The sequence below is a fragment of the Saccoglossus kowalevskii genome, chromosome 7 (assembly GCF_978046115.1).
Source record: "Saccoglossus kowalevskii chromosome 7, keSacKowa6.1, whole genome shotgun sequence".
In the NCBI taxonomy this organism is placed as follows: Eukaryota; Metazoa; Hemichordata; class Enteropneusta; family Harrimaniidae; genus Saccoglossus; species Saccoglossus kowalevskii.
This window is the reverse complement of record NC_140647.1, coordinates 38,204,505-38,223,370: the sequence shown is the minus strand read 5'-3', so window position 1 is coordinate 38,223,370 and position 18,866 is coordinate 38,204,505. Positions and strand designations below refer to the sequence as shown.

Here is an 18,866-nt window from a genome sequence, read left to right as displayed (position 1 = left end):
GACATGACCCACCTGTGTGGGAATCCAATCTGAGATGTGATCTACCTGTATGGGAATCCATTGTGAGATGTGACCCACCTGTTTGGGAATTCAATCTGAGAAGTGACCCACCTGTATGGGAATCCAATCTGAGATGTGACCTACCTGTATGGGAATCCATTGTGAGTTGTGATCTACCTGTATGAGAATCCAATCTGAGATGTGACCCACCTGTATGGGAATCCAATCTGAGACGTGACTCACCTGTATGGCAATCCAATCTGAGTTGTGACCCACCTGTATGGGAATCCAATCTGAGACGTGACCCACCTGTATGGGAATCCAATCTGAGGCGAGACCCACCTGTGTGGGAATCCATTGTGAGTTGTGATCCAACTGTATGGGAATCCAATCTGTGTTGTGATCTACCTGTATGTGAATCCATTCTGAGATGTGACCTACCTGTATGGGAATCCATTGTGAGTTGTGATCTACCTGTATGGGAATCCAATCTGAGAAGTGACCCACCTGTATGGAAATCCAATCTGAGATGTGACCTACCTGCATGGGAATCCAATCTGAGATGTGACCCACCTGTTTGAGAATTCAATCTGAGAAGTGACCCACCTGTATGGGAATCCAATCTGAGACGTAACCCACCTGTATAGGAATCCAATCTGAGAAGTGACCCACCTGTATGGGAATCCAATCTGACAAGTGACCCACCTCTATGGAAATCCAATCTGAGATGTGACCCACTTGTATGGGAATCCAATCTGAGACGTAACCCACCTGTGTGGGAATCCAATCTGAGACGTGACCAACCTGTATGGCTATCCAATCTGATTTGTGACCCACCTGTATGGGAATCCAATCTGATTTGTGACCCACCTGATTGGGAATCCAATCTGAGGCGTGACCCACCTGTGTGGGAATCCAATCTGAGTTGTGACCCACCTGTATGGGAATCCAATCTGAGACGTGACCCACCTGTATGGGAATCAGTTCTGAGATGTGACCCACCTGTTTGAGAATCCAATCTGAGAAGTGACCCACCTGTATGAGAATCCAATCTGAGATGTCACCCACCTGTATGGGAATTCAAACTGAGAAGTGACCTACCTGTATGGGAATCCATTCTGAGTTGTGACCCACCTGTATTGGAATCCAATCTGAGACGTGACCCACCTGTATGAGAATTCAATCTGAGATGTGACCCACCTGTATGGGAATTCAATCTGAGAAGTGACCCACCTGTATGGGAATCCAATCTGAATTGTGACCCACCTGTATTGGAATCCAATCTGAGACGTGACCTACCTGCATGGGAATCAATTCTGAGAAGTGACCCACCTGTATAGGAATCCAATCTGAGAAGTGACCCACCTGTATGGGAATCCAATCTGAGACGTGACCTACCTGTATTCGAATCCAATCTGAGAAGTGACCCACCTGTATGAGAATCCAATCTGAGAAGTGACCCACCTGTATGAGAATCCAATCTGAGATGTGACCCACGTGTATGGGAATACAATCTGAGAAGTGACCTACCTGTATGGGAATCCATTCTGAGTTGTGACCCACCTGTGTTGGAATCCAATCTGAGACGTGACCCACCTGTATGGGAATCCAATCTGAGATGTGATCTACCTGTATGGGAATCCATTGTGAGTTCTGACCCGCCTGTATGGGAGTCAATTTTGAGTTGTGTCCCACCTGTATGGGAATCCAATCTGAGACGTGACCCACCTGCATGGGAATCAAATCTGAGATGTGACCCACCTGTTTGAGAATCCAATCTGAGAAGTGACCAGCCTGTATGAGAATCCAATCTGAGATGTGACCCACCTGTATGGGAATACAATCTGAGAAGTGACCTACCTGTATGGGAATCCATTCTGATTTGTGACCCACCTGTGTTGGAATCCAATCTCAGACATGACCCACCTGTGTGGGAATCCAATCTGAGATGTGATCTACCTGTATGCGAATCCATTGTGAGATGTGACCCACCTGTTTGGGAATTCAATCTGAGAAGTGACCCACCTGTATGGGAATCCAATCTGAGATGTGACCTACCTGTATGGGAATCCATTGTGAGTTGTGACCCACCTGTATGAGAATCCAATCAGAGTTGTGATTCACCTGTATGGGAATCCAATCTGAGTTGTGATCTACCTGTATGGGAGTCCAATCTGAGTTGTGATCCACCTGTATGGGAATATAATCTGAGAAGTGACCCACCTGTATGGGAATACAATGTGAGATGTGATCTACCTGTATGGGAATCCATTGTGAGTTGTGATCCACCTGTATGGGAATCCAATCTATGTTGTGATCTACCTGTATGGGAGTCCAATCTGAGTTGTGATCCACCTGTATGGGAATCCAATCTGAGACGTAACCCACCTGTATAGGAATCCAATCTGAGAAGTGACCCACCTGTATGGGAATACAATGTGAGATGTGATCTACCTGTATGGGAATCCATTGTGAGTTGTGATCCACCTGTATGGGAATCCAATCTATGTTGTGATCTACCTGTATGGGAGTCCAATCTGAGTTGTGATCCACCTGTATGGGAATCCAATCTGAGACGTAACCCACCTGTATAGGAATCCAATCTGAGAAGTGACCCACCTGTATGGGAATCCAATCTGAGAAGTGACCCACCTGTATGAGAATCCAATCTGAGAAGTGACCCACCTGTATGAGAATCCAATCTGAGATGTGACCCACATGTATGGGAATACAATCTGAGAAGTGACCTACCTGTATGGGAATCCATTCTGAGTTGTGACCCACCTGTGTTGGAATCCAATCTGAGACGTGACCCACCTGTATGGGAATCCAATCTGAGATGTGATCTACCTGTATGGGAATCCATTGTGAGTTCTGACCCGCCTGTATGGGAGTCAATTTTGAGTTGTGTCCCACCTGTATGGGAATCCAATCTGAGACGTGACTCACCTGCATGGGAATCAAATCTGAGATGTGACCCACCTGTTTGAGAATCCAATCTGAGAAGTGACCAGCCTGTATGAGAATCCAATCTGAGATGTGACCCACCTGTATGGGAATACAATCTGAGAAGTGACCTACCTGTATGGGAATCCATTCTGATTTGTGACCCACCTGTGTTGGAATCCAATCTCAGACATGACCCACCTGTGTGGGAATCCAATCTGAGATGTGATCTACCTGTATGGGAATCCATTGTGAGATGTGACCCACCTGTTTGGGAATTCAATCTGAGAAGTGACCCACCTGTATGGGAATCCAATCTGAGATGTGACCTACCTGTATGGGAATCCATTGTGAGTTGCGACCCACCTGTATGAGAATCCAATCAGAGTTGTGATTCACCTGTATGGGAATCCAATCTGAGTTGTGATCTACCTGTATGGGAGTCCAATCTGAGTTGTGATCCACCTGTATGGGAATATAATCTGAGAAGTGACCCACCTGTATGGGAATCCAATGTGAGATGTGATCTACCTGTATGGGAATCCATTGTGAGTTGTGATCCACCTGTATGGGAATCCAATCTGTGTTGTGATCTACCTGTATGGGAGTCCAATCTGAGTTGTGATCCACCTGTATGGGGATCCAATCTGAGACGTAACCCACCTGTATAGGAATCCAATCTGAGAAGTGACCCACCTGTATGGGAATCCAATCTGAGAAGTGACCCACCTGTATGGAAATCCAATCTGAGATGTGACCCACCTGCATGGGAATCAAATCTGAGATGTGACCCACCTGTTTGAGAATCCAATCTGAGAAGTGACCAGCCTGTATGAGAATCCAATCTGAGATGTGACCCACCTGTATGTGAATACAATCTGAGAAGTGACCTACCTGTATGGGAATCCATTCTGATTTGTGACCCACCTGTGTTGGAATCCAATCTGAGACATGACCCACCTGTGTGGGAATCCAATCTGAGATGTGATCTACCTGTATGGGAATCCATTGTGAGATGTGACCCACCTGTTTGGGAATTCAATCTGAGAAGTGACCCACCTGTATGGGAATCCAATCTGAGATGTGACCTACCTGTATGGGAATCCATTGCGAGTTGTGATCTACCTGTATGAGAATCTAATCTGAGATGTGACCCACCTGTATGGGAATCCAATCTGAGACGTGACCCACCTGTATGGCAATCCAATCTGAGTTGTGACCCACCTGTATGGGAATCCAATCTGAGACGTGACCCACCTGTATGGGAATCCAATCTGAGGCGTGACCCACCTGTGTGGGAATCCAATCTAAGTTGTGATCTACCTGTAAGGGAGTCCAATCTGAGTTGTGATCCACCTGTATGGGAATATAATCTGAGAAGTGACCCACCTGTATGGGAATCCAATGTGAGATGTGATCTACCTGTATGGGAATCCATTGTGAGTTGTGATCTAACTGTATGGGAATCCAATCTGTGTTGTGATCTACCGGTATGGGAGTCCAATCTGAGTTGTGACCCACCTGTATGGGAATCCAATCTGACAAGTGACCCACCTGTATGGAAATCCAATCTGAGATGTGACCCACCTGTGTGGGAATCCAATCTGAGACGTGACCCACCTGTATGGCTATCCAAACTGATTTGTGATCCACCTGTATGGGAATCCAATCTGATTTGTGACCCACATGTATGGGAATCCAATCTGAGGCGTGACCCACCTGTGTGGGAATCCAATCTGAGACACGATCCACCTGTATGGGAATCCAATCTGAGTTGTGACCCACCTGTATGGGAATCCAATCTGAGACGTGACCCACCTGTATGGGAATCAGTTCTGAGATGTGACCCACCTGTTTGAGAATCCAATCTGAGAAGTGACCCACCTGTATGAGAATCCAATCTGAGATGTGACCCACCTGTATGGGAATTCAATCTGAGAAGTGACCTACCTGTATGGGAATCCATTCTGAGTTGTGACCCACCTGTATTGGAATCCAATCTGAGACGTGAACCACCTGTATGAGAATTCAATCTGAGATGTGACCCACCTGTATGGGAATTCAATCTGAGAAGTGACCCACCTGTATGGGAATCCAATCTGAGACGTGACCCACCTGCATGGGAATCCAATCTGAGATGTGACCCACTTGTATGGGAATCCAATCTGAGTTGTGACCCACCTGTATGGGAATCCAATCTGAGACGTGACCCACCTGTATGGGAATCCAATCTGAGATGTGACCCACCTGTGTGGGAATTCAATCTGAGAAGTGACCTACCTGTATGGGAATCCATTCTGAGTTGTGACCCACCTGTATTGGAATCCAATCTGAGACGTGACCCACCTGTATGAGAATTCAATCTGAGTTGTGATCCACCTGTATGGGAGTCCAATCTGAGACGTGACCCACCTGTATGAGAATCCAATCTGAGATGTGACCCACCTGTATGGGAATTCAATCTGAGAAGTGACCTACCTGTATGGGAATCCATTCTGAGTTGTGACCCACCTGTATTGGAATCCAATCTGAGACGTGACCCACCTGTATGAGAATTCAATCTGAGTTGTGATCCACCTGTATGGGAGTCCAATCTGAGACGTGACCCACCTGTATGGGAATCCAATCTGAGGCGTGACCCACCTGTGTGGGAATCCAATCTGAGACATGATCCACCTGTATGGGAATCCAATCTGAGTTGTGACCCACCTGTATGGGAATCCAATCTGAGACGTGACCCACCTGTATGGGAATCCAATCTGAGACGTGACCCACCTGTATGGCAATCCAATCTGATTTGTGACCCACCTGTATTGGAATCCAATCTGAGACGTGACCCACCTGTATGGGAATCCAATCTGAGGCGTGACCCACCTGTGTGGGAATCCAATCTGAGACATGATCCACCTGTATGGGAATCCAATCTGAGTTGTGACCCACCTGTATGGGAATCCAATCTGAGACGTGACCCACCTGTATGGGAATCAGTTCTGAGATGTGACCCACCTGTTTGAGAATCCAATCTGAGAAGTGACCCACCTGTATGAGAATCCAATCTGAGATGTGACCCACCTGTATGGGAATTCAATCTGAGAAGTGACCTACCTGTATGGGAATCCATTCTGAGTTATGATCTACCTGTATGGGAGTCCAATCTGAGTTGTTATCCACCTATATGGGAATATAATCTGAGAAGTGACCAACCTGTATGGGAATCCAATGTGAGATGTGATCTACCTGTATGGGAATCCATTGTGAGTTGTGATCCACCTGTATGGGAATCCAATCTGAGTTGTGACCCACCTGTATGGGAATCCAATCTGAGACGTGACCCAACAGTATGGGAATCAGTTCTGAGATGTGACCCACCTGTTTGAGAATCCAATCTGATATGTGACCCACCTGTATGGGAATTCAATCTGAGAAGTGACCCACCTGTATGGGAATCAAGTCTGAGACGTGACCCACCTGCATGGGAATCCAATCTGAGATGTGACCCACCTGTATTGGAATCCAATCTGAGATGTGACCCACCTGTATGGGAATCCAATCTGAGATGTGACCTACCTGTATGGGAATCCATTGTGAGTTGTGATCCACCTGTATGGGAATCCAATCTGAGTTGTGATCTAACTGTATGGGAGTCCAATCTGAGTTGTGATCCACCTGTATGGGAATCCAATCTGAGACGTGACCCACCTGTATGGAAATCAAATCTGAGATGTGACCCACCTGTTTGACAATCCAATCTGAGAAGTGATCCATCTGTATGAGAATCCAATCTGAGAAGTGACCCACCTGTATGAGAATCCAATCTGAGATGTGACCTACCTGTATGGGAATTCAATCTGAGAAGTGACCTACCTGTATGGGAATCCATTGTGAGTTGTGACCCACCTGTATTGGAATCCAATCTCAGACGTGACCCACCTGTATGGGAATCCAATCTGAGATGTGATCTACCTGTATGGGAATCCATTGTGAGTTGTGACCCACCTGTATGGGAATTCAATCTGAGAAGTGACCCACCTGTATGGGAATCCAATCTGAGATGTGACCTACCTGTATGGGAATCCAATCTGAGAAGTGACCCACCTGTATGAGAATCCAATCTGAGAAGTGACCCACCTGTATGAGAATCCAATCTGAGATGTGACCCACCTGTATGGGAATACAATCTGAGAAGTGACCTACCAGTATGGGAATCCATTGTGAGTTTTGACCCGCCTGTATGGGAATCCAATCTGAGTTGTGATCCACCTGTATGGGAATCGAATCTGAGTTGTGATCTAACTGTATGGGAGTCCAATCTGAGTTGTGATCCACCTGTATTGGAATCCAATCTGAGACGTGACCCACCTGTATGAGAATTCAATCTGAGTTGTGATCCACCTGTATGGGAGTCCAATCTGAGACGTGACCCACCTGTATGGGAATTCAATCTGAGAAGTGACCCACCTGTATGGGAATTCAATCTGAGAAGTGACCTACCTGTATGGGAATCCATTCTGAGTTGTGACCCACCTGTATTGGAATCCAATCTGAGACGTGACCCACCTGTATGAGAATTCAATCTGAGTTGTGATCCACCTGTATGGGAGTCCAATCTGAGACGTGACCCACCTGTATGGGAATCCAATCTGAGGCGTGACCCACCTGTGTGGGAATCCAATCTGAGACATGATCCACCTGTATGGGAATCCAATCTGAGTTGTGACCCACCTGTATGGGAATCCAATCTGAGACGTGACCCACCTGTATGGGAATCCAATCTGATTTGTGACCCACCTGTATGGCAATCCAATCTGATTTGTGACCCACCTGTATTGGAATCCAATCTGAGACGTGACCCACCTGTATGGGAATCCAATCTGAGGCGTGACCCACCTGTGTGGGAATCCAATCTGAGACATGATCCACCTGTATGGGAATCCAATCTGAGTTGTGACCCACCTGTATGGGAATCCAATCTGAGACGTGACCCACCTGTATGGGAATCAGTTCTGAGATGTGACCCACCTGTTTGAGAATCCAATCTGAGAAGTGACCCACCTGTATGAGAATCCAATCTGAGATGTGACCCACCTGTATGGGAATTCAATCTGAGAAGTGACCTACCTGTATGGGAATCCATTCTGAGTTATGATCTACCTGTATGGGAGTCCAATCTGAGTTGTTATCCACCTATATGGGAATATAATCTGAGAAGTGACCAACCTGTATGGGAATCCAATGTGAGATGTGATCTACCTGTATGGGAATCCATTGTGAGTTGTGATCCACCTGTATGGGAATCCAATCTGAGTTGTGACCCACCTGTATGGGAATCCAATCTGAGACGTGACCCACCAGTATGGGAATCAGTTCTGAGATGTGACCCACCTGTTTGAGAATCCAATCTGATATGTGACCCACCTGTATGGGAATTCAATCTGAGAAGTGACCCACCTGTATGGGAATCAAGTCTGAGACGTGACCCACCTGCATGGGAATCCAATCTGAGATGTGACCCACCTGTATTGGAATCCAATCTGAGACGTGACCCATCTGTATGGGAATCCAATCTGAGATGTGACCTACCTGTATGGGAATCCATTGTGAGTTGTGATCCACCTGTATGGGAATCCAATCTGAGTTGTGATCTAACTGTATGGGAGTCCAATCTGAGTTGTGATCCACCTGTATGGGAATCCAATCTGAGACGTGACCCACCTGTATGGAAATCAAATCTGAGATGTGACCCACCTGTTTGAGAATCCAATCTGAGAAGTGATCCACCTGTATGAGAATCCAATCTGAGAAGTGACCCACCTGTATGAGAATCCAATCTGAGATGTGACCTACCTGTATGGGAATTCAATCTGAGAAGTGACCTACCTGTATGGGAATCCATTGTGAGTTGTGACCCACCTGTATTGGAATCCAATCTCAGACGTGACCCACCTATATGGGAATCCAATCTGAGATGTGATCTACCTGTATGGGAATCCATTGTGAGTTGTGACCCACCTGTATGGGAATTCAATCTGAGAAGTGACCCACCTGTATGGGAATCCAATCTGAGATGTGACCTACCTGTATGGGAATCCAATCTGAGAAGTGACCCACCTGTATGAGAATCCAATCTGAGAAGTGACCCACCTGTATGAGAATCCAATCTGAGATGTGACCCACCTGTATGGGAATACAATCTGAGAAGTGACCTACCAGTATGGGAATCCATTGTGAGTTTTGACCCGCCTGTATGGGAATCCAATCTGAGTTGTGATCCACCTGTATGGGAATCGAATCTGAGTTGTGATCTAACTGTATGGGAGTCCAATCTGAGTTGTGATCCACCTGTATGGGAATCCAATCTGAGACGTGACCCACCTGTATGGAAATCCAATCTGAGTTGTGACCAACCTGTATGGGAATTCATTCTGAGAAGTGACCCACCTGTATGGGAATACAATCTGAGATGTGACCTACCTGTATGGGAATCCATTGTGAGTTGTGACCCACCTGTATGGGAATCCAATCTGAGTTGTGATCCACCTGTATGGGAGTCCAATCTGAGTTGTGTTCCACCTGTATGGGAATCCAATCTGAGACGTGACCTACCTGTATGGGAATCCAATCTGAGACGTGACCCACCTTTATGGAAGTCCAATCTGAGTTGTGTTCCACCTGTATGGGAATCCAATCTGAGACGTGACCTACCTGTACGGGAATCCAATCTGAGACGTGACCCACCTTTATGGAAATCCAATCTGAGGTGTGACCCACCTGTATGGGAATACAATCTGAGAAGTGACCCACCTGTATGGGAATCCAATCTGGGAAGTGACCGACCTGTATGGGAATCCAATCTGAGATGGGCCCACCTGTATGGGAATCCAATCTGAGACGTGACCCACCTGTATGGAAATCCAATCTGAGTTGTGACCAACCTGTATGGGAATTCAATCTGAGAGTGACCCACCTGTATGGGAATCTAATCTGAGACGTGACCCACCTGTATGGGAATCCAATCTGAGACGTGACCCACCTGTATGGGAATCCAATCTGAGACGTGACCCACCTGTATGGGAATCCAATCTGAGTTGTGACCCACCTGTATGGCAATCCAATCTGAGACGTGACCCACCTATATGGCAATCCAATCTGAGACGTGACCCACCTGTATGGGAATCCAATCTGAGTTGTGACCCACCTGTATGGGAATCCAATCTGAGACGTGACCTACCTGCATGGGAATCAATTCTGAGAAGTGACCCACCTGTATAGGAATCCAATCTGAGAAGTAACCCACCTGTATGGGAATCCAATCTGAGACGTGACCTACCTGTATGGGAATCCAATCTGAGATGTGACCCACCTGTATGAGAATCCAATCTGAGAAGTGACCCACCTGTATGAGAATCCAATCTGAGATGTGACCCACCTGTATGGGAATACAATCTGAGAAGTGACCTACCTGTATGTGAATCCATTCTGAGTTGTGACCCACCTGTGTTGGAATCCAATCTGAGACGTGACCCACTTGTATGGGAATCCAATCTGAGATGTGATCTACCTGTATGGGAATCCATTGTGAGTTCTGACCCGCCTGTATGGGAGTCAATTTTGAGTTGTGTCCCACCTGTATGGGAATCCAATCTGAGACGTGACCCACCTGTATGGGAATCCAATCTGAGTTGTCACCCACCTGTATGGGAATCCAATCTGAGACGTGATCTACCTGCATAGGAATCAATTCTGAGAAGTGACCCACCTGTATAGGAATCCAATCTGAGAAGTGACCCACCTGTATGGGAATCCAATCTGAGACGTGACCTACCTGTATGGGAATCCAATCTGAGAAGTGACCCACCTGTATGAGAATCCAATCTGAGAAGTGACCCACCTGTATGAGAATCCAATCTGAGATGTGACCCACCTGTATGGGAATACAATCTGAGAAGTGACCTACCTGTATGGGAATCCATTCTGAGTTGTGTCCCACCTGTATGGGAATCCAATCTGAGACGTGACCCACCTGCATGGGAATCAAATCTGAGATGTGACCCACCTGTTTGAGAATCCAATCTGAGAAGTTACCCGTCTGTATGAGAATCCAATCTGAGATGTGACCCACCTGTATGGGAATACAATCTGAGAAGTGACCTACCTGTATGGGAATCCATTCTGATTTGTGACCCACCTGTGTTGGAATCCAATCTGAGACGTGACCCACCTGTGTGGGAATTCAATCTGAGATGTGATCTACCTGTATGGGAATCCATTGTGAGTTGTGACCCACCTGTATGGAATCCAATCTGAGATGTGACCTACCTGTATGGGAATCCATTGTGAGTTGTGACCCACCTGTATGAGAATCCAATCAGAGTTGTGATCCACCTGTATGGGAATCCAATCTGAGTTGTGATCTACCTGTATGAGAATCCAATCTGAGATGTGACCCACCTGTATGGGAATACAATCTGAGAAGTGACCTACCTGTATGGGAATCCATTCTGAGTTGTGACCCACCTGTATGGGAATTCAATCTGAGAAGTGACCCGCCTGTATGGGAATCCAATCTGAGATGTGACCTACCTGTATGGGAATCCATTGTGAGTTGTGACCCACCTGTATGGGAATCCGATCTGAGTTGTGATCCACCTGTATGGGAATCCAATCTGAGTTGTGATCTACCTGTATGGGAGTCCAATCTGAGTTGTGATCCACCTGTATGGGAATCCAATCTGAGTTGTGATCCACCTGTATGGGAATCCAATCTGAGTTGTGATCTACCTGTATGGGAATCCAATCTGAGTTGTGATCTACCTGTATGGGAGTCCAATCTGAGTTGTGATCCACCTGTATGGAAATCCAATCTGAGACGTGACCCACCTGTATGGGAATCCAATCTGAGTTGTGATCCACCTGTATGGGAATCCAATCTGAGTTGTGATCCACCTGTATGGGAATCCAATCTGAGTTGTGATCCACTTGTATGGGAATCCAATCTGAGACGTGACCCACCTGTATGGAAATCAAATCTGAGACGTGACCCACCTGTATGGGAATCCAGTACACGATCCCTGTCATGTATGTCGGCCAAAATTTGTTTTTGACTTCTTCCAAAATATTGTTCTTTTCTTCCAGAATCCCAAGACCTGTAAACGTATTAAAATATTTCAGTGACATTCTATTATTTATACAAGTCTGTAGCTACCGTGCTTAATGCTATTGCCGTATTAATCTGATATGACCTGGAATCATGCACACTTTTGAACACCCTGTTAGATTTGTGTATCTAATGATGTCACTTGGCAGTGTAAGTGAGGGGTGAACATGAATGGTGAAACAATGTCAGTCAGAGCTAGGCTTGAGATCAAATGCAGTGAAAATTTCACAAGACAAATATATATTGTCATGATCACAGTCGCTTGCAATAAATACGACTTTCATCGAATATTTGAATATTTTTGAATGATATCATTTCTCATACACGCAGGGTGACAACATACTGATGTCTGATAATAGTATTTATATTTATGTTACTATAGCAAATGTGGCGTAATGTTCTACTTACAAACGACTTCTAAGAAATAATAACATTTGTACAATATTACGCCCGTAATTTGGACACCGCAATACCTACTCAAATAATGGTTCAACCCAAAAAGCAATTATTTTTGTACTCGTATTTACAGGCCTGTCACTCCTACCAAACGTATTCAAATATGAAATGAACAGGTACTACCTCTTTGCTGGCAATACGTTTTGTTCTCCCATTGTTTGGTCACGTGACATGTGATAGAACAAATTGTTACCCGTCATTCTGAATTGTATAATAATATAACATATTTTTAACCTGTGAAAAATCCCGACACCGTAACAGGCCCCGATATGGAAACGTCCAGCGCTGCTTTAACCAAAGATGACGTCATTTTCTTTCTACTGCCGCCAATAGACGCATCCAAGACTCTAAACCAGCAGTAGTTCCAAGGACCATTGAAAACAAAGCCATAAATGGCCATTCTGGCTAGTTGTTTTATGTCTAATTCATCTCCATGTATGTTCTGTTGCGTGAACTCAGAGGCGACCAGAACAGACGCCATAAACACAGAGCTGCCAAACACACGGTGGTGGATAACCCGACTTAGCATCGAAGCCAGCATTGTTGTTGTTATTGTTGTTGTTGCTTATGCTCGATCGGCGATTTTGTGTTCGTCAACAATCGCGGGATCTGTTAAAATGAGACCCACGTCGTTCTTCGTTCGCAATAATATTACGAGTACAAAACCACGAATATGTTGGAGCCCAACTCGTCAATACTTGTCAGCGCAGTGCCTGTTTCCACAATGAAAAACATTCAACTCCTACAACGTCTGAGAAACACGATGTGTTCATAAAAAATATACATATGTCAAACTAATCACTACGTCAGTCTTTCGTTCTGTTACAAGGAGACGACGAACTGACTATTACCTTGACATTGGGTATTACATTAATATATGGGGAACTCAGGTCACGTAATTGTATTGATGATATATATATATAAAAATGTGTGTTTTTTTTTCTGTACTGTTGGTCAGCGGCCGTTTCCACAACAAAATACATAACTCTTACAACGTGTGAGAAACACGATGTGTTCATAAAAAGTATACACACGTCAAAATAAACACTGCATCGTCGTTCTTTCGATTTGTTTCAAGGAGACGACGAACTGACTACCTTGACATTGCGTACACATGTATTAAAGCCTGTATTATAATGCTAATATAAGGGGAACTGAGGTCACGTAATTGTGTTGGTTATATATACGGATTTTCTGTGCTGTTGGTCAGCGGCACAAACATTATCAAAGTACAAAACGTAACAAGGTGTCTCTCAATTAGAATCCTTACAAAATACGTTTAGACAGTGGCAATACGCTATGAGTTATTTTATTTGTATTGCTTATAGTAAGGAAATGACCATTTATTATTCCTAAAGGGGGTCGGGCAGTTCTCTGTGCTTTTTCATTTTGTAAAAGAGGGTGCTCCTTTAGAAAAAATGAAAAATTTGTAAACCCCCCCCCTATTTTTTTTCATGTATTTTTATTGGTCTTTTACATGTATATATGAAGAGACAAAATACTTGTGAAAATTTAGTGTCCAATTTGTGAATATATTTTTGTCAGATAAAATGTTTTACTATAAACAGTAGAGATAAAACTGTCGCCTCCAAAAAGCATTTTGATAAATAAACGCTACTACAAGCAATCCACTATGCACTATTTTTTCGGCAGATTTCATTTCTGTGAAGTAAAAATACAAAAATTTACATATAATATTTTGAAATTTATATTAACAGTTCTACTCACTTGCCTGAAGAAAGTCCATGTTATAAATTAGAACAGTCTCTTTATTGAACAAGGTTATGCACCCAATGCCAACAAATCTATCTTCATGTATTTTATTGATCTTTTGCTACATGCCCACCATCTTTTTTAATAAATTTGTTGTGTAATCTGACTGATTTGACAATACTGGACTAAGTGTTGGTTATTAGTTGATAATTGGTAGAAAAGTCGTAAAGTAAAACTGTCGGCAGAGATAGCTCCACTGTTAGCAAGGCACATTTCAATTAAAGAACTGAAGATATCATTAGAAAATGAACAATATGTATAGTATGTATAGCAATCGGACTTGCTGTTTTCAACAAAAAATCGAAAATATCACTTTTTACCAAAAATGTTCGCCAAAAATAGAGAATTTAAGATTTTGATATGAAATGAACAAATCTAAGAAAGAACCATCTAAGGTACTTGCATATGAAATTTGAAAACATTCTGACTTGCGGTTTCGAAGAAGAAGTTGAAATTGTAAAGTTGACGATGACGACGGACATTCAGTACTATGAACAGCTCCGCTGTGTTGACAGCGGAGCTAAAACATTTTGACTCAATCCTTAAGAGAAAAATATTCGCCCCTTTCAGCCTTGATAAAAAGTCACTCCCCCCTGTGGCTTTGGAAATATGCTGACCCCCTCCCCCTCCCCCCCTCTGTTTTGTCCGACCCCCTCAAGAATAACAAATGGTCATTCCCTAAGGTAGCAGTTTTTTTTTAAAGGTTCTGATATGGAAGATGTATTGTGCCTTGGAGTTTAGTACAAATAAGAATACAAATCTGAGTCAAATTTTGGCTGCCTATATCAAGCGTTCTTTGTTTGAAAGAAGTAACATACCAAATCTAAAACGGAACAATTTTTTAACCTTATATACCCCCAAAAATCCTCGTTTCAGCCAATAATTGACATTACGCAATAATCCAGGGGTTCTCAGTAAAAGCCTCTTCAGTTCCCCCGAAACTGTATTATAACTCACCATCAAGTTGAAAATATATTGACAAAAAAACAGCCAATAGGATTTTTCAATGTCGGATCTATCGTAGAAACCCTACATACAGTAATTTCAAACAGTGTATGTAGACCAGTTTTATCTTTTATCTTTATCTTCACCAATGTACTGACATGCTATCAATCTCATCAAATTGTCCACATACATCAACATTAATTGCATTCACAGTGAAATTAAAAGTATATTTTGGTTTTCCGTAAATTCACTTCATTCCAACTTATCAAAATATTAGTATATACGTGGCTCGTCATCAACTACAGAAAATACTAGCTAGTTTCAAAACTCATATTATAAAAGATCGAACAGTTCACCAAAGAACTTCTACAACTTGAGCTGAGAATGAATCCCGAATTAAAAGGGTGTAACCACATAGCATAACATTGATGTGCAAGTGAGTTTCGTCTATCACGCCTTGCAAGATCTCGAGATCGAAAGTGTTTTCCATCTCATATAGCCATATATTACGCAATATCAATATCCTTACATATGATATGTAGGTTACTGTCCCGATGGTGGAATAAGTTACTACTTCATTATAATCAGGCATCACACATACAAGGTGAAGTTAGATGATATTTGATGAAATATGCCATGCTCTATAAATATAACTAATATCCCAAGTTATAACTTACAGTAGTATCATTGTATCGCATATCGCATATTAGGCCCCAAAAAAACTTATTTTGCCCTTAAGTCGGAAAATTTAAAAATTGGGTCGGTCGGTCGGTTTAAACTCGTGAAAACTAAGGGTATCGCAAATAACTGAGGTATATGGGAATCAATCAAACGCATGCTAGATAATAAACACAAAAATCAAAGTGTTTCTTTCAGTCTTTTGTATTTTTTTATTTCCATCAGCACATTGTTTTGGTATTAGTTTTTTTCTTTTTACAGGTTTACCTGACATGCACACAGCAAACGTGTTCGCCATGTTTTGCTACTGCTGTACACATGTACGTACACCGGCAAACCCGGAAGTGAGAATATTGACAGCGCTAAAACAACGTGCAAAGATCGTCTTTTTGTTTGTGATGTAAGCGGGTGAGTGTTTTAATATAAAATGTCACGTTTTGTAAATTCAATAAAATTGTGTGCATTTCATGTATTACAAATTATATTTATTACAACAAACGTATTGTTTTTGATTCAAATTAATGTTTTTACTCAATTAAGAAAATACTTGGTGCGGCGATATTTTTAGATACTGTGCACCAACTATCCGTCGAATGGCAAATGTCAAAATGATCTGAAATACAAAAGACGTGTTTGCTCTTCAGATTCATAGTATTCGAACATGTCAGAGAGATACAGATCAACCCGAGGTTCAAAGTCGCAACTTATCCCCCGGGGACCCTGGGGATCAAACAACGGTCCAGGATCGTTAATTTTTAGAGGAAACACTTTTTTACTGCTTAAATTGATGAGTTTTTAATATTTGGGCCTATTAAAAAAAAATGACCCAATATTCCATATTTTTCGGTCGGTCGCTGAGGGCAACAAAACAATTTTGTTTGGCCTTAATATGGGCTATATAATTTCACGAGGAAGATCATGAATATTCATAAGTTGATCATTATGCAGACAACAATTTTACTATGCTAATTTCATGGGGTCGTTAACTACACCTCCTCGCGTCTACGTGCACTTTTTTAGCATATTTGAGAATGAGGGTAGCCCCTTTTTCCTATTACGAATTTCGTGCCAAATTGTTGATAGGACTAAACACCTTAAAAGTATGAGAATTTCCCTCAAATCATGTCCATATATGGTTTAGATGATGGGTTTTAAAGATAAAGTTCTCGTATTCATCCCACGATAAAAGTCTTGTCTTGTGGCTTCCCCATTTCATCTCGTTTCTGACGAAGATTCCTCGTACGAGGGTTTTATCCTATGCGAGCACTAACAAAAAAAACAACAAAAGTATATTAGTATTTTTTTGTATAATTCTTACTCTTTTTGCTATTGTTTGTGTGAAAGCGTGCGTAAATCTGAATCCGCCACTGCGTTGCTGAAATATGTGTTACCATATTGTAGCGAACTGACGGATGAAATAGAGAAATTAACATTATGTAAGCTTGTCACGTGTTTTCAGACCACTCTAGGCTGATTGTTTGATTTGAGCAGTGAAACAATGTAAGTGACAAATTGTAAGTCATAAGACAGTTGTGCCAGTACTAACTGATTGTATAAATGTCCGTGTCTTTAAGAGAGTAGTAATCTACTGTAGATGTTAAAAGCTTTTATAACGTGCTAGTATTGTGAATTATTGCTAGTGAGTAAGAATTTAAAAAAAAAAAAAACTTTTCTAGTTTTGCTAGTTATAAACCTCAGTAGTATATATTTGTTCAGTCCATGTGTAAGAGTGCTGCTCTTGGTCATTTCAACCGAGTTCATCTTTAAAAGATAAATATATTTTATGGTTCCTTCCGAAAATAATATTAATAATAAATATATGACCGCTAACGAAGATCCCAGGAAATTAAATTTAACACGTAAAAAATTAACACGAATTCTTCTATGATGGGCCAGTCACGGTCGACTAATATTAAAGAAATAATAGGCAATTTATTCCCAACTAGGTACTATCTCCTTCCACCACGAGATGGCATATTTATTCAATACACTCAAGCGATGTTTTCTGTAATGGTCAAACTAAAATAAAATGAATTTATTTTACTAACCTAGTAATTAAGTCAATAAAGGTGATTTTAATTTCAATTGGACGCTCCCTTACGTAATAATATATATTTTACATTATTCAAAACAATAGATCAGAAATAGAAGATACGTTACAGTCACGGTGAAGACATGTGAATACAACATAATTTTGACGTCACCAATGCTGCTGTCAATGTCAATGTTGTCAACCTAATGTGTGTTTCACATATCATTCTTAAGTCGTAATTGCGTCATGTTTCAGCGAGCTGTACTCTGACCCTGTGGTGTTTTTCTGTGCGCCCTCAGCGGTTGTACTCCGGGCGAGACGGCAATGTACTCGTCAGCGTTGGCCAACCATCGACTGGACCTAAGAACAATAAGTCTGGACTGACAACACGAGGAATTATTAAAAACCTAAACACAATCCTTCTTGTTTGAAATTAGTTAAATTATGTATTTATCACAAACTATAATTATTACTGACATTGGTATCATTAATTCAAGGTATCCATGGTGATACATTATAGTGTCGCTAATTACGCGTTCATATGCCATTATTCGCACCCGTTACTAAACGGTTCACATCGCTAACACTAACTTGTACGATGCCATGTCGAGTTTCTTTGTTCTGACACTGGGATTTTGTTTGTTGTTTATTTCTCACGTTGTTCATAATTTGGAAGGTACGTATATATATATATATATTTTAAATTAACTAACATCATTAGGCCGTGAACCCACCCAAATTCTTACTTGGGCGATATGAAATTGTCTGTCTGGTCCGTCATGTAATCTAATTACTCCAATTCCTAACGATAATCGAAATGAATCACATATGATGCCTTGAGTGAAGAGTTAAACTCTTGTTATAACTTGATTTGTTGATAGA

At 42.4% G+C, this 18,866-nt stretch overlaps 1 protein-coding gene across 1 annotated transcript in view; it reads right to left on the bottom strand.

The window, feature by feature from the left end:
* Window positions 1–13,233, bottom strand: part of LOC146740971 (mpv17-like protein) — a 77,724-nt gene extending 64,491 nt beyond the window's left edge. The window contains exons 1-2 of the mRNA XM_085501548.1: window positions 12,791–13,233; window positions 11,989–12,089 (exon numbers count right to left, since the gene is read on the bottom strand). Of these exons, the coding sequence (XP_085357674.1) occupies window positions 11,989–12,089; window positions 12,791–13,097 (408 nt within the window). The 5' untranslated portion in view covers window positions 13,098–13,233. The remainder of the gene's footprint in view (window positions 1–11,988; window positions 12,090–12,790) is intronic.
* Window positions 13,234–18,866: the final 5,633 nt, after the last annotated feature.